This window comes from Pinus tabuliformis, chromosome 6 (assembly GCF_031772625.1).
Source record: "Pinus tabuliformis cultivar Carrire ecotype Pingquan chromosome 6, CPIR1, whole genome shotgun sequence".
Lineage (NCBI taxonomy): Eukaryota > Viridiplantae > Streptophyta > Pinopsida > Pinales > Pinaceae > Pinus > Pinus tabuliformis.
Genome location: NC_142292.1, coordinates 558,710,005 through 558,727,192, shown reverse-complemented (window position 1 = coordinate 558,727,192; position 17,188 = coordinate 558,710,005). Strand labels below are relative to the sequence as shown.

Sequence of the window (17,188 nt, the reverse complement as noted above, 5' to 3'; positions counted from 1 at the left end):
TGAACCTTTATGCGGAACGGATTCTGCAAGCAGGGCCATCCTGGTTGGGTTATCGATTTCGCAGTCCAATTATTTGGCACCCTGCACCCGGATATCAGGCCTTGTATGAGATGCCTGCAGATCAAATAGATCAGTTCTTTGATAATCTAGTTGCTCATCACGGTTGTCGGCCTCCTCACAAGATCCCTTCTCCGGCCTATTCTCTCACCGCCTTGCATGTCAACTACAATGTTTTCATGAGGCCATGAAACAGGGTAAGCAAGGGGGTGTGTGGAGTACCTGGAAGGTATGCTTTTGACAAGCAATCTAGTGGTTTTTCAATAATAATTGTAACCTTTTCTGCATTAGGAATTCAAAGAAGACAAAGGATTTTGATAAAATGTGCAAAAATAGACAAAGGAAGCTCAAGTGCTAATAATTGACGTTTTCTATGCAGGAAGACGTGCAAGCAAGGAGTTCCCGTCCAAAAGCGAGAAGCAGAGGAAAAATAACTGTTGTTCCTCCAGTAGGGAACCGGATGCGGACACGATCAAGCAAAATCGGAATTGAATAGTCCAGGAAAAGAATGCGGGATACCGGCTCGGCGAACGCAAGAAAGATTGAACGATTAAAAGATCCTGAGGGATCGCTGCTTTACTTATCTCTGATTATCTAGATATCTCCGTCATTTCTTTTATATAATGGCACAGCATCATTAAGCGAAGAGACGACTGTTTTTGTAATTTTACAGTTCCAGAACAAACTTTAATCATTGAGTCTCACTGAGACCTAATTTTGTTATACTTTTGTGGATGCGATTAATATAAAAGACTTGGTGTTTATTCCGTCTCTGCGTCTGGAGTAATCTAAGGCGGTGTACCATTGGCAGCTAAGGGCCCGGCTCCGAAGGACACTTGCTTTTGTATCATTATATGGTGATTTGTGTGTGGTTTGTTTATCCTTATTACTTAGCAATCTGATGAATTCTTTATATGATACGCTATGCTCTGTTATGATCAATGAATGAATGATTTTTCCATGTAAGGACTCTGCACTGTATAATTGGATTTGCACAAGGTCAAATTGTATCTTTATTCAGCCATTTCTGTAACAGAGTGCTGGTATGAATGTTACTGTCATTGGATTTATGTGAAACAATATTTGTGGGATTTGAGAGTAGCGTCATTCTGTTTAGAAACATAGTTGTATCATTCAATACTCTCAGATTGCTATATTAGTGTAGAACATGTACATACAGGTGATGGTTGTTGTTTCGTAAATCATTAAGGATTGTTGTTCCATTTGATTATTGCTGTTCCATTTACTGCTGTTCCATTTTACTGTTGTTCCATTTCCGTTTTGTTGTTCCACTTTACTTGCCGCTGATTTATTTACCTGCCTTTGTTGTTTTGGTGTGAGAGAAGGCCTAAGGCTGTAGTGAGCCTCAGCAAGACGCTGCTTAGCTCCCAGACCTATAAGTCCATGCTCTAATTTCCCTTCTTTAGTCAGTTTCTAGAGGGATGGGTTATCGCTTCCGTACCCTTGACTGATCAACTGCTTTGTGTGATTCCATCTTTTGGGTTAGTTTAGTTGCAGCTTAGCATCTGTTTTCCTTTGGATCTTATGAACACTGTACTACTAAGCATTACTCGGACAAATAGCCTCGGATTGAGCTACTTCTTGCAATAACAAAACGTTCCCAGATTGACTTATTAATGTGGAATAATTAGCGGTGTGAGAGACCCTAGTTACAGCTCTACACCTAATAGATTTGATGTGAAGGATATTGCAATGAATTTATTGTTGCTGTTGAGGGTATCCTTAACCGTAAAGACGGATGGTATAAGTTCTATGATTTCCCTAAGAAAAATTCAAGACTAACTACACTGATGTTAGTTTTCTAATACTCAGGCACCTAATTTGAAAAGTATTTTGAGATGCAAGAACTAGAAACTGAACTGTGAAATTCACATATCAAATATATAGAGTATTCTAACGAAATTGCAATGGAAAATAAAATCATGAAAATAGAAGTACACAATTAACAAAACACCAAAAATACACAGGAAACCGCAATTGGGGAAAACCTGCTAATCTGTATGTTTTATTGATCTGCTCAGAAAAAATCTCAGTAATTAACTACAAAGCATTAGGAAAATTCCCTTCAAACTCTTTGTTCTTCAACACAATATCCTACACACCCTAGACCAATTCAGCCTTGGGTATATTTTTTAGGCTAGAAATTTTATTTAAATTTCTCTAATTCTCCCCCATCTCCACCCCACCCACATAAATAAATAGGTTTTCTCCAATATTCGCTTCCACCCCCCACCCTCATCAGTATGCTTGGGTATATTTCTTGAAACATAATCATGTCTTTGAAAATTTAAAGGAATTTAAGGTATTAGCTAAAAAAAAGGGGACCACCCTGGGAAATGTCTGAGATCTAATAATGGGGGGGGTGAGAATGTGGGCAAGGACTTTGAGAACTTCTAGTGACAACACGAAATCTCTTGAGAAAGATCTAGCCCTTATAACCCTCAACTAAATGGTGTTGCTAAAAGAAAGATTTGAACCTTGGTCAAAATGGCACAATGCTTGATTCAAGCCAAAGGTATGCTGACTAGGTTCTCGACAGAGGTTAACCACTAACCAAACTATATGTTGAATATGATTCCAACCAAAGTTGTATAGTATATGGCTCCTCTTGAGAACTGTAGTGGAATAAAACCCTCAACAAAGCATTTCAAAATGTTTGTATGCATAGCTTGGGCTCATATGCCAACTAACAAGTCAAAAAAGCTAGGCGTGAAGAGCCATGCTTGAATTATATGGTGGGCAACTCTAATGAATCGAAAACCTATAGGTTGTTTGATCCAATCAAAAAAGAAGTTATTTGTAGGAGGGATGAGCAGGTTTATGTTTGGTTCTATTACACTCCTCTTCTAGATTGTCAAGTAGTAGCAATCCATTTAAAATTTTGTTGAATTTTGAATCAAATGACTATTACACAACATCAACCGACACGTTAAGCAGCTTGTCCACTAAACAATCAACTCATGTGAAAAACCTAACTTATAGTTGACCTTCTACACCAAAGTCAACTACAAGCAATGAAATTTTTTATCATTTGACTATGAACTCTCACGGTGAATTTGATGCAAGAACTCCTTCTACAGGGGATGTTAGACTTCCTTGATGGGAAACTATGACAATTGAGGAAGTTAGTGTTGATGCAGGTAATGTGAATGACTCAAGGAAAACTAGATGATAGAAACAATATGGTAGTGTTGCTTTAATGGTACGTGTCAAGGGCATTTGATCTTCATACATATGCAAATGCACATAATTGACCTGAATGGGAAAATGTTATGGCTGAAGAGTATAATTCTATGATAAAGAATGAGATTTGGGACTTAGTTTCCCGACCACAATGAAAGAATGTGACAAAATGTCAATGAGTTTGCAAGACTAAATCCACATCTAAAGGTGTTTGATCTGTATGTGAATGCTTGAAGATTTTTTAACAATTTGCAAGTGTAATGATCAAAGTTTTTTTTTAAACATTTATGTCAATTTCCTTAACAAATTAACAAGCTTTAAATCAATTTGCAGAAAATAAAGAAGCCATCAATACTATAACAACAAAAACAAAACAACAAATGATAAAGGAGTTCACCCCTCTCTTGGGCTACATCTCCTAGTCCAACTTCCAATGTTGGGCCTCTTCCATTATGCTCAAAAATATGTGTTTACATCAAGTTACAGTGCTCAAAATGCTGAAACAATAGCTCCAATGGCTCCAAAACAGTCAAAAACCCTTGTTTTGGTTCTTTCTGCACCTCATTTGGTCAAAAACTGAGAAAGTTATGCTTGTTTTCTCCTTTTACCCAATTCTACAGCTAACCATCCTACAATTCGGCCTCAACCTGGCTCGTGTGCCCCAAATGCGGAACCGACACAGAAAACCTGGCACAATTCCTGATTGGCAGACGAAATTGTAGGACTGTTAAGGGCACCATTAAGCCCCCAGTCCCGAAAATTTAGGTCACGTGGCAACCATATGACACATAGGGGGCGAGTTTTGGGGCTACTGTCTAGCCCCTTTCGCTGGCGCGCGCTCCCGAGCACATGGTGGTCGATATGACTTGGGGCTCGCCCCGTCCTGTCCGTCGCGCTCCTGGTTTTATGCGAGGTTGATGTGACCGTAGGTTGGCCCCTTGTGGCTTCCGCGCTGATGGTCACGTTGTGGGTCTATATGACCCGGGGCTGGCCCCCGTGCATTGGCCCCCTTCCAAACTCCGCTCAGACTCCTTTGTGTGGTCATGTGGGAAGGTCATAGGACTTGGGGCTAGCCCTTGTGGCTGGCCCCCTGACTTTTGCTCCCAATTTTCGCATTATGGGTGTATGCTACTGCGGGCTGTGACCTTGGGGCTGGGCTAGGCCCTAGCCCTCGCCCACCCCCACCAAAATGCGCCAACCCAAACATTAATATAATGCTTTTGACATTGTATAACAAGAAACAGTCATGGCGCATTGGTGTGGCCTTTGGTTAGTTGGAACGAGGTCACAAATTCAATCCCCGGGGATGTTGTTCAGCCCTCACCCAAATTTTGGCCACCCTGAGGAGGCCACGTGGCACTCCCTCACTAGCCACTTTACCAAACCACAAGCCAATGAAAAATTACCATGTCATCAACCAATCACACTGTTGCGCCACGTGTTGACCAACCATTGGCCGATGGAGTCCAGTTAGCAGTACAGATCGCTGACTGGGCATACCTACAACTCAAATTCCAATTTTTAGTTGTTTCCCAAAACAATCAAAACACATTTTTGGGAGCATCCGATATCGGATTTGAGTGAAACGAGTTGTGTTGGATTCAAATCGTCGAGATATCCAATCATATAGGTTTCGAGCTTTGTCGCACACTTTTAATTTTGAGCATTATTTTCATCCACCGAATCACTCCTCCCCATTGGAAGCTTTTGGACCTCCAAAATCTCTTTATTACTGAACAAATAGATGAGGGTACAGCTCCCTCACCCTTCCAGTCTCAATCCACTGAAATTTGCTTGAATTTAACAATTTGAGCTTTTCATGAGAATACATCATTTTCCTTAATTTTGGAGTCCTTGTCTTGCTGTCATAGATGACATCTTACTGCAATTTCTCAGAATATGCAGAACAGCGAACTAACTTTGAAGAAATAAACACATTCCCTCCTCAATCTCCAATCAAAGGAAACCTAAACAATCTCAAATTCTTCTCGCCTTGAACATTGTCGTCATGACGATGCATACCATGTCTAACCTTGTACTTAGCTCGACTCTTGACCAAATGTGTTTGCCATCGCCATGCACCATCCCTTTTCAAAGCCAACACATTCTAAAACCCACAAGAAGAAGTTTTGGAACCAATGTCCTCTTTGTCAAATTGCTTTTGCATTTGCTTTTTGACTCTTGCACTCTCTAACACTGGCATCTTGTTTACACCAATGTTCAACAATGATGCATGTTGCTGCAAATTTACTTCAATTTGTTTACCTCTTTTAGAAGGCAACATGTTAGACTCCTGAAACAACTTATCACATGAATTAGCAACATCTATGAAATCAAATTTCACATTTGCTTCATATCCTTGAAAGGTTTTACATTCATCAACATCTTCATGTTTGAACATTAACAATGAAAAATTCTGACTAGCATTAACAATTCTCTTCATTTGTCCCGCATTCACAAGAGATGCATTCAACTTCTTGTTGTGTGCTCTAACAATATACTCAATCCCATTCTTGAACAAATGATATTTGTTCTCATGGCGATGAAAAATAGCTCTCCTATCATATAGATATGGGCTTCCCAAAACAATACCACATATATCAATTGGAATTACATCAAGCTCTACCTCATCTAGGAAGTTTGCAATGATTGCAAATCTAAGTATGCATTTCTTTGTCACCTACAATTTTGCATTCTCACATACCCAACCTAAAGGATATGGTTTAGGATGAGGAATGGTTTCTAGATTCAACTTCTTGACAATGTCTTCTGAGATAAGATTTGCTTGTGAACCACTATCAAACAATGTATCTATCTTGGTATGTTTTGAAATAACTCTAATATGGAAAAGCTCTATTCTTGTTTTTTTATCTTGAGTTTCTTTGAGACAATTTGAAGAACTAGTACTTGCAATGTACTTACCTTTCAAACCCATGGCTGTGATATTTGTTTCATCTCCAAAATCTGAACCTAAATCATGTTGTGTAGTTGCAGTTGTCTTCTCCTTCTCCTTGTTCTTAAACTTTTTGGGTCTCATTTCTGGATGAAGTTTCCAGCAATGATCTTCATCATGTCCATCTTTGGAACAGTGTTTACATGTGAGTTTGTCTTTCTCCATCTTGATGGCAGCATTCTTCTTCCCCTTTCCTTTGAACTTACCTTTTCCTTTTTCTCCAAACTCAAAGGAACTCTCACTAGTTTCTTTAGAAACATTTTTCCCTCTTGCCTCTAAATGAGTTGCCTGAACACAAACTTCATTTAGTTTCGTAGGGTTAAACATGAGAATGGTATGTCTCAAATAACTATGCAATCCTCCAATATATTTGAGCAAAATATCTTGTGAGGACAAATCTATACCCAAAATCAAAGCCCTTTTTCTAAGCTCGAGTATAAGATTGCACATTTTGCCCCTTAGCTTGCCTAAAGTTCTGCCAATCCATAATAGCTTTCTACATGTATGCTAATGGATAAAATTGCCTTCTTATTGCAACAATAAAATCATTCCAAGAGGATAAAACCTTACCATGTTTCTTCATGTCCTCTTGAGTTTTGGCTTCCCACCAAATTAGTGTTGCACCTTCCAATCTAAGAGAAGCAAGCTGAATCTTGGTTTCATCATCTTCAATTCTTTGTATCCTACAATACACTTCAATCTGACGAATCCAATTGTCTAATATTTTTGCATTTACCTCTCCATTGTACATAGGCAATTCAAACTTAATATCAAGCTTAAGCAAAGGAGTTTTACCATGACCTCTTAGGGAACTTGGAGGTGTTTTTGAAAGGGTAGTAGCAGTAGAACATGAGGCTGAAGATGAAGATGAGGATGATGATGAAGGTGAAGGTGGTGATTTGTCACCATTCCCTCCATTTCCTTTTGGAGGCTTGTGTCCTTTTCTCCCGTGAGATTTTGAGCTCTCTCCATAAAATCTGGAATTCCTCTCCTCATACAAAACCTTAACCATCTCTGACATCTCAAAGAATGCTTTTCTGAAAGTTTTCTCATCTTCAAACATCCCTTCAGTACCCTCTTCATGTGCCATAACTATTGAAGCTTGAGGTGTGTTTGTTCTCCTTGAAACAATTTGAGATATTGGCTCCACAAGTTCTCCTTCTCCTCTTTTGAGCTTCAACCTTGTAAGCATCAGAAAAACAACTTGCAAACAAATCAAATCTTCACAATAACTTGTGCTCTGATACCCAAATGATCTATGTGTGAAAGCTTGAAGATTTTTTAACAATTTCCAAGTGTAATGATCAAAGTTTTCTTTTTAAACAATTATGTCAATTTCCTTAACAAATTAACATGCTTTAACTCAAATTGCAGAAAATATAGAAGCCATAAATACCATAACAGCAAACACAAAACAACGAATGATAATGGAGTTCACCCTTCTCTTGGGCTACATCCCCTGGTCCAACTTCCAATGTTGGGCCTCTTCCATTATGCTCAAAAATATGCGTTTACATCAACTTATAGTGCTCCAGATGCTAAAACAATAGCTCCAATGGCTTCAGAACAATCAAAAACCCTTGTTTTGGTTTTCACTGCACCTCATTTGGTCAAAAATTGATTCTACTTTTACCCAATTCTGTAGCTAACCATCGTACAATTCGGCCTCAACCTGGCTCGTGTGCCCCAAATATGGAACCGGTGCACAAAACCTAGCACAATTCCCGCTCAGCGGGCGAATTGTAGGACCATTAAAGGCGCCATTAAGCCCCCAGTCCTGAAAATTTAGGTCATGTGGCAACCATATGACCGCGTAGGGGACCAAGTTTTGGGGTTGTAGTTTGGCCCCTTTCGCTGGTGCGCGCTCATGGGCACATGGTGGTCAATATTACCTAGGGGTGGCCCCCGTTAGTTGGACCCTCCTGTCCGCTTCGCTCCTGGTTTTATGCAGGGTTGACGTGACCGTGGGCTAGCCCCTTGTGGCTTGCACACTGATGGTCACGTTGTGTCTATATGACTCGGGGCTGGACTCGTGGATTGGCCCCCTTCCAAACTCTGCTCGAACTCCTTTGCATGGCCATGTGGTGAGGTCATAGGACTTGGGGTTGGCCCTTGTGGCTAGCCCCCCGTCCGCGGTCCTATGGTGCAGAGGTGGCCAAGGACTAGGGCTTAGCCCAACCCCCCCCCCCACCAAAAAAAAAAATGTGCCAATCCAAACGTTAATATAAATTTTTTGACATTGTATAATAAGAAACACTCATGGCACGTTGGTGTGGCCTTTGGTTAGTTTGAACGAGGTCACAAGTTCAATCCCTGGGGGTACTGTTCAGCCCTCACCCAAATTTTGCCCACCCTGAGGAGGCCACATGGCAATCACCGGTTGGCCCATGTGGCACTCCCTCATTGGCCACTTCACCAATCCACATACCAATAAAAAATTTCCATGTCATCAACCAATCACACTGTTGCGCCAAGTGTCGACCAACCATTGGCCGATGGAGTCCAGTCAACATGCCCAGTCATGGTCCAATCAGTAGTACAGATTGTTGACTGGGCATACTTGCAACTCAAATTCATTTTTTTAGTTGTTTCCCAAGACAATCAAAACGTGTTTCTGGGAGCATCCAATATCGGATTTGAGTAAAACGAGTTGCGTTGGATTCAAATCGCCAAGATCTATCCAATCGTACAAGTTTCAAGCTTTGTTGCACACTTTCAATTTTGAGCATTATTTTGATCCATTAGATCAGTGTTGTTGATAGGCATAAGGCTTACCTATGAGTAAAATGTTTTTCTCGACAAAAAATTATAAATTATAATGAAACCTTTGCCCTTATTGCAATGACGATTTTGGTTAAGTTTATTTATTCTTTCACTTACCACTTGTTTTGGATGGGAGGTACATCAAATGCACGTCAAGAGTGCTTTCTTACATGGTGATCTCACCGAGGAGATTTATATGTAACAACCCACTAGCTTTGAGTAGGATGACCAATATTATGTGAAAACATCAAAAATCCTTGTGTGGTCAAATAGACCAAACCTTCCCAATCTTGGTTTCAAACATTATGCATCAAACAATAGTATCTTTTATATGTAAATGATGATATTCTAATAGTTGCATATGTTAAAGATTTAGCCATTATTACAAGTAATGATAGCTTAATTTTGTATTTAAAGAAATAGTAAATAGATAAACTTGAAATGACCAACCTTAATCTATTGCATTTCTTCTGGGCACCCAAGTTTTGCAAATGGTTGATAGTATCTTTACCTCTTGACCTAAATATGTTTTGGATCTATTACAAAAGTTCAAGATGGAGGACACAAAAACATGTGCTACACCATCTCAATCTAGAGTGATGCTAACCAAGGAGTGTGAATCTCCAAAAGTTGATGTTATTCTCTATAGGTGGCTTGTTGCTAGCTACATTTGGTTAACTCACAAATGACCTAATATATCATTTGTTGTTAGTGTGGTCTCCAAGTTCATGCAAGATCCAAGAGAGACCCACTTGAAAGTCACAAAGAGGATTGTTCAGTATATCAGGGGTGCATATTAGCTTTGGTATAAAGTTGCACAAGAATATGAACTAGTTGGTAAGCGATACCAATTAAAATTGGGTTAAAGATCAAGATAACAAGAAGTTGACTTCAAGTTGTGTTTCATCTTACTTTGATCTAGACACATAGTCTAATCTTGTAAAAAGAAGATGATGGTTTCCCTATCAACCAGAAACGTTGCATAGAGAGGATAAATTAATGTTAGCACAGAGGCTATGTCAAATCATAACCTACTAGGTGAGCTCTAATTTCCTTTTAGGAAGCCGCTATAGTATATTGTGACAAACCCCCCCGGATCCGGGTGTTGGACAACATATCCCAGGCAATAATTGCCCTCATGAATGACCCCCACAGCTCATCTGTCGCAAATTTTGTTGACGCTATTGGCAGACCTTCCACAGCGTATCGGATTTGGAACAGGGAGGAGGTGGCAAGCCCACCCTCCCCTGGCATTTATGGTGCATGACATGTCAGTACACTCGCCCTGCCGCCTAGCGAGAGGAACTCCAAGGTATAATGCTCGGCTCCGGGGGCATTTGCAATTCATCTACGAGGTAGCCCGAAGTTGGAGTAGGAACTCAGGTGACGAGAATTGCAATAGAATCCAAAGCAGTTATGGTGCAAGAACGAGGTCGCCCCTGCAAAGGAGGTCAGGGAAGGGGAAGGCCTCCTCTCCCACCCTGGCACAGACAAGGTGACGAGCGCTTCGACTGTAGCATCCCTCATCGCTACCGCAGAATGGTTGTTGAAGTGGAGGTTCAAGAGCTTAGAGTCATGGGAGACCACCTCTGGGCACTACGTAATCTCCTCGGTCACCACTTCAAGGACCAGGAGGATGTCAACATGCTACTGGAGGGAAATGTGCTCAACATGGAATTCCACATGCACCATGCCAAAGTTGCCAAATGTCGAATTGCAAAACTCTTGGGCATGCAGCTCCAGGGCTCTGTGTCTCCTTCGACGAACACAGAGGATGACTCCCTTTTGCTCTCTCTAGCTTAGAATAATGCCCAGCATGACAAGCTCCGCAGCCTTTCGCCAAGGCATTGGCAGACCCATAGTAACTCGAAGGTTGTTCCAGTTGTCTTGGGCCCCACTAGCAGCAAGAGTGGCCAAGTTAGCAGCCACAACATCTCGCCTTTTCCACAACAATCAGCACAACCAACATCATCTAGTCAGTCAGCTTCCATAGGGCACCTCCTTCTTGATGATGCAAAATACTACAAGCCCTGCCCAGTGGTCCAAGAAGACCCTCCAAAATGCTAGTTAGGCGAAGGTCGTCTCTCAAGGTAGTAGCTCCTTATGTGGCCACAATGTCTCTCTACACTTGGATACCTCAATATTTTTGTCTGCTTTGTTGCTATGTACTTGCCAGGAGGACCTCTAGTTTCTCCTCTGTGGGGAGAGGCTTTCCCCTGCTTTTCTAAACTCTATTTTGTCTAACAACATCAAGCTTCTGAACATGGTTGGTTTTTGTTGAGCCTCAAAGCTACAATGTATGTAATTTTTGTACCACAAGTGTAATACCAAGGCTTTTTACTTACAAAACAAAAGGGTATATTATGACAACGAAAGCAAAAAGTAGACAAAAACCTTATCAGTCATAGTAAAATGAAGCATGTGGAGCTTAATGCCCATTATTTGATATCTAAGTTGCACAAAATGTAGAAATGTGTACAAGTTTAAAAAACAAGAACCCTTGGAAAAGTTGACCCCCGCCCAAACAAGTATGTTAAGGGGAAAACAGTATATGAGAAATGCAAATATATATAGCCACAAAGGTTAGTTCAAGCATCATCAACCAAACATGAGATCTCTCACCCTAGTTGGGGAGGTCACAAATTCAACTCTATCAATCCTTTTAGGGTTATGCGCTTGGAACTTGGGCATCAATTGTTTACCCCATCTACTATCCATAGATCCTGAGCAAGTTCTCAAAGGATTTTCTACAAGGTTTTCCTTGGAAAATATATATACCTTGAGGATTTTCAGCATGGTTTTTCTTAGAAGACTATATATATATATATAGACACACACACCTTGAGGATTTTCCGCAAGGTTTTTCTTTTTATTAAGTAGGTTTAACAACTAATTAGATGTTTTTATTAATCATTATTTAAAGAATTTTAATCTGCCCATGGATCCCACACCCCTCATGGGTGCTTGGATGGGCCCACAACCTTCAAAAAATCTACCAAACATCAAGTGAAACTCATTGAAATAGCCCCAAAATGGCACCAACCATACCATACATCATTTCCAAATATTGAAACACCATATGGTTCAGCTAAGGCCATTTGGTAGCCGTTTTGGCATTTTGGGGGATTGCGAGTACTAGAATGCTAGTGCTACCTATGTAGGCACTTCCTGCAATAGAATTTGAGACAGGTGTTGTGTCTCTTGTTTATTGTAGGACATGATCAAATGGTCAATATCTTTACAAAACCATTAACAAAAGCTAAGGTTGTGAATCTTCATACTATGCATGGGGTTTGAGATGCTATAATTAAGGGGGGGTATATAGGGAGAACTCCACCTCCCGAATATCCAAAGAGTTGTGTTAAGTTGTTAACAAGTGGGTCTTATAATAGCAGGTTCAACACACCTCTAGATCTTCTAAAAATAGTCAGTGGACAATGGAAGGTTGACTAGGAAAGTCAATTGGTCAATTAAACCAACTAAAGGTAGTCCCAGAAAAAAGAATGATTGGTACCTAGGCCAAGACAAAAGAGATGGAGATAAATATGTCCTTAACGTGATCAAAGTTGAGTATGTCCCCCTTATTCTACGGGAGTTAGTTAGTTATATTTTGAATTATATATAGATGATCATATGGATTCAATGGATAGTGGAAGGTCATCTGGGGAAGTTGACTAGTTGATTAGACCAACTAAATGTGATCCCAAAAAGGTTGATTAGTGCCCAAGTTGAGGCATAAAAGATGGAGATCTAGACATGCCTAAGGTGATCATGTTGACTATGTCTTCCTTATCCTACGGAAGTGAATTATATTTTTAATTATATATAAACGATTCTTTGAATTGGTCTATCAATCAAGCTTTTTGTTATTCCTATGTTGAGCTATGCTAACTGGTGCTTCAGTGCTGCTCTTTTGGAATTTGTAGTTCTTCACTTCTACAATTACTTGGTTTTCCAAAACTCATGACCCTCTTTTAAAATTCGCTGTTCTTCACTTCTACAATTACATGGTTTTCCAAAACTAATGACCCTCTAATACACATCCTTATCCACTTTTACTCATGTTTTTTGGAAAATAATACTTATAGAAACTTACGGATGTCCCTTTTACTAAGTTGTTGCATCGTGAAGGGGGTATCTATGCCATCAAAATCACCTAGGCTTGAACCCAGCCTCATTCACAAGCACTTGGGGGCTTTTGAACCAGGACCTCTGCATTAATACTAGCCCAATCACCTCGCTGCTTGCCACTAGGCCACACTCTCATGGGTTTTATTCACATTTTTAATATTGGCATTGGGCAACATTTAAAATGGTTCTAATGTGGCCATTAGGACTGACATTAGCATCCTAATTCTACCAGCTTAGAGGGATTTGGTTTTGGTTTTGTCTGCCAATGGATGTGTCTGGCGTTGGCCCAAGCATTTATTTATGCTGCTAATTTGCAATTATATATTTTGTTTGAATCAATAAGCTATATTGATAAAGGCTTCACCCATGTTTGTATTAGCAGTTTTAGGAGACAGTGTATGACATGATTGTTACTGGCTTAAATATTCAAAACAACGTAATAATGGGGTTTATGATATATAAATAAATATTCTGTTTTCAGGCAGGAAAACAATGAGGCTATGAGCTATTTTATGAATGAAGAATCTAAAAGCTGCAATAGTAATGGCATTACCTATAGGCTGTGGAGAGTCAATATAAGCACTTCTCCGATCTAGAACATAATCTGCTCGATCAATTTGTATCATGGCATCAGCTGCAACTTTCGAGTGAAGGATTCCATATTCTGCCAAATCAGAAAAAGCTTAATGAGAAACATCCTAACCTAGCTTAACCAGATAAAAAACATCAAAATTGTCTAAAAACGTTGGTTGTTTTTGGATTGTCAATTACAACAGTTCAATTATGGCAAAGACACATCAACCTTACTACTCATAACACATTCTATCATTCAAACAATATCACTGAATCCCATTAGACTTCCTCAACCAACTTAAAAATTCAAACAACACCCAATAAATATAGAAACTTATGGTGTTATTTTTAATTGAAAAAGCAATTACCTACAGTTAGATTCTGGTGGAGCCACCATCACACTGCTACTCCTACAAAAATCATATTTTGTTCAAAGACGATCACTAAATCTTAGTAAAAGAGGGGAAACGCCTATATCAGTAGATGGTTTAGGCTGATGTTTTAAGGACTAATAACGTGTTCAAATTTTCTTCTATGAGAATTGAACCTTTCATGAAATATCGTGTTCCACCAAATAAGAAACTCGTGTTGTACTGCTTTTATAATCTTACATGTATATGTCATTAAGACAGACACAATGCAGTAACCACCATGAAATTTTTAACAACATATCTATGGCAGACACTCAAGCCATCACATCTAATGAAGGTTAAAAATATTCTACACAACAGTAACGAAATCCCAATATATTGTGAACTACATGTTACAATATAACTTGAAAAAGCAAAGCCAAAAAAGCAAAATTAGTCTAGCAGATTTTTTGTTGAACAGTGGAGCGTTGCTTACTTATTGTGGAGTTGAACAGAGATGCAAACAATACTGAACAGTCACTAGAACATCTATCTAGGGAAACCCAACATAAAACGTTGGACCTGGATTAAGGAACTTCAAAATTTCATAGCCTTTGAAGCATGGAAATCCGGTTATTCTGGTCATCTCCTCTAGCCAAACCACCAGGCAAACCTAGCAAAAGCCCTGAGCTGGGCCTAAGGAACAGGGTTGGCCTAATTGTGTTTTCTAATTTTTCCCACAACTAATATCAAGTTTGATTCACAATACTAATACACCCAAGACTAGAATAGCCTCAAGTCATTCTAAATCATATCACAAAGATTTACAATGTGAACAAAGCCTAACTATAGCCGAAATAAATGAAGTTGGCAATTAAAAACAAGGATCCCAAAAATATTAAATTGACCATAATTAGGAAATAATCCGAAATATTTGGGGAAAAAAATGCCTGTATTCGCATGCCCGTAGTGTTATATAAAATATTTGAGATTATTTTACATAATAATTTCTTTGCATGACGATTAGTCAGTAATAGTTATGTTAATCAGAGATTAGTTCATCTATGGTCTTAATAATTTATTCATTAGAAATATCATAATTAATAATTATCTTGAACACAGAAAGACACAAAGCCTACTTAATGTTATACAATCTTACCACTGCACTACATAGTTGCTGCAATTACATATGATAGCAGTCATGATCGTGCGAGGACTAAAACACACAACCTTAAACAGCCACACAGTATATGACTTCAACAAAACCTTAAGCAGCCACACAGTATATGACTTCAACGCCTGCAACAAATTCAATGCATGGACTGGGAAAATTCAAATACCCAAGGACAAATAGGAGTCAGGCCCAGCAGTCTCATTGATTTGATATACTTTTCCAATGTGACACAGTCCTGAGAAGGTAACTGTAAAAAGAAGAAAGGGAAAGCATATGCTATACCAATAATAAAATTAATTTTATTGGTTAAGAGCAAAATTGTATAGATCTTAATTTTATTGGTTAAGAGCAAAATTGTATAGATCCATTTAACCTCAGATCTATCATCAATTAAAAACGAACAAAAAAAAACAAGTTTAAAGCTCTTAGCACATAAAAAGTCCAGGGAATCTATTCTGATTCTGTTTCACATTATTTTTTGTTACTTTATGTTTTAAAGCTGCCACATGCATTCTTCATGAACAGAAGGAAAGGAAAGGACATAAATTTTTTAGTCTGACCTGAATACCATCAACACTTTTACATGAGTCAAGGGCCCAGGAAGCAGGGATTCGATTACCCAGGGAGCTGTTCGAGACATCATACGGCATATCCCTCGAGATACAAGCTGGTCAATATCACTTCCATTTCAACAAGGAGTAACAACTTTAAAAAATGAAACAGGCCAGAGATTCTAAAACAGAGGACCTCTAAAGAATACTTCAACAAATCTTAGTTTTGGGCTTACTGTACACTAAAATAAATAATTTAGCTTCGAGAAAAGCAAAAAAGAAATAACCAGACACCAAAACGATCAAACATACACACAGGGTCAAAGAATTAGAATGTAGAATCCAGAATTCCATAACGGAGACTGCAAATGGTATGTTAAATTCTAGAAAAGGAAACCCCTGGCCCCTATATCCCACTAATAAACGCTGAGACAGCACATCCATAAAAACCCTGAGGATTTTTCATCTGTCTTTGGCTTCAAACAGCAGTAATCAAAAAAAATTACAGCTTAAGCTCTTTCAGTATGTAAAAGCCATAATTCAAACAGAAACTATTTAAATTTTACAAAACAAGTCGAAGACCAGGAAACAATAATCACTTTTAAGTCGGTCTATGAGCTTGGAATTTGAATTCCCATCTGTGGAGGGGCTGATCCCCATGGTCATTAATTGTAGAATTTGGCCTTCAGCAGAAATAATGAGATTAATATAGATTATTAATAATAATGCAACACCGACCATGTAATTTGGCAACCATGTCCTTGTTGGTCTTGCCATGACACGTCCAGCTCATCTCGGAGATTTAATTTCGAAGTCTTCTAAATACTTCGGGGGCAGATTGCTCAAATTGGTCTCAAAAATCACTGTCACTATTCGAAATCAAGGCGTTTCGGGGCTTTACACTTATCAGAAGAACTGTAATGGCGTAGGTTGGATGGATTTATGCAGGGCCGTACTAGGGTTTAGAGCAGCAACGAACTTATGTAACAGATGAACGTTCTGGTCCATCCGTTTCGAGAATCTATCAAAGAAGCGCAAAGAAAGCGTGAAATTCCCGTTTGCGTACTTTTAACGCACGTTCGGTCAAAAAGAAATTAGCGGAGGTTAACTAAAGGCCTACGGGGATATTTTTCCAGGCATATTTGGTTAAATTTTAAAATCTGATGTTTAATCACGTTGAAATTACAATATTCTATCTTAATCTTCTTCTTTTTCCTTTTTAAAATGAGGAGTAAGTCCTTTTGGAAGCATTATATTAATCCCACAATACAATACAATATATACAAAGTGCAATGGTTACAATAAATGCAACGGCAGCGCATCATGTATCTGTGGGTCGAACCCGGGCGGGGAAGCAAATAGCGCGTCGTCCCAGCGACGCGGGATAACACCCAGGGACTATCCTATCTTAATCTTCATGGAAGATAAATTC

General features: G+C 39.2%; 1 protein-coding gene across 2 annotated transcripts in view; it reads right to left on the bottom strand.

The window, feature by feature from the left end:
- Positions 1-16,810, bottom strand: part of LOC149259735 (protein-L-isoaspartate O-methyltransferase 1-like) — a 153,371-nt gene extending 136,561 nt beyond the window's left edge. Inside the window, exons 1-2 of one of the 2 annotated variants that reach the window (XM_089419079.1) lie at positions 16,495-16,810; positions 13,662-13,772 (exon numbers count right to left, since the gene is read on the bottom strand). In XM_089419079.1, coding sequence (XP_089275205.1) covers positions 13,662-13,772; positions 16,495-16,549 — 166 coding nt within the window. In that variant the 5' untranslated portion in view covers positions 16,550-16,810. The other variant, XM_089419073.1, reaches the window with a different exon arrangement.
- Between the last annotated feature and the right edge of the window lie 378 nt (positions 16,811-17,188).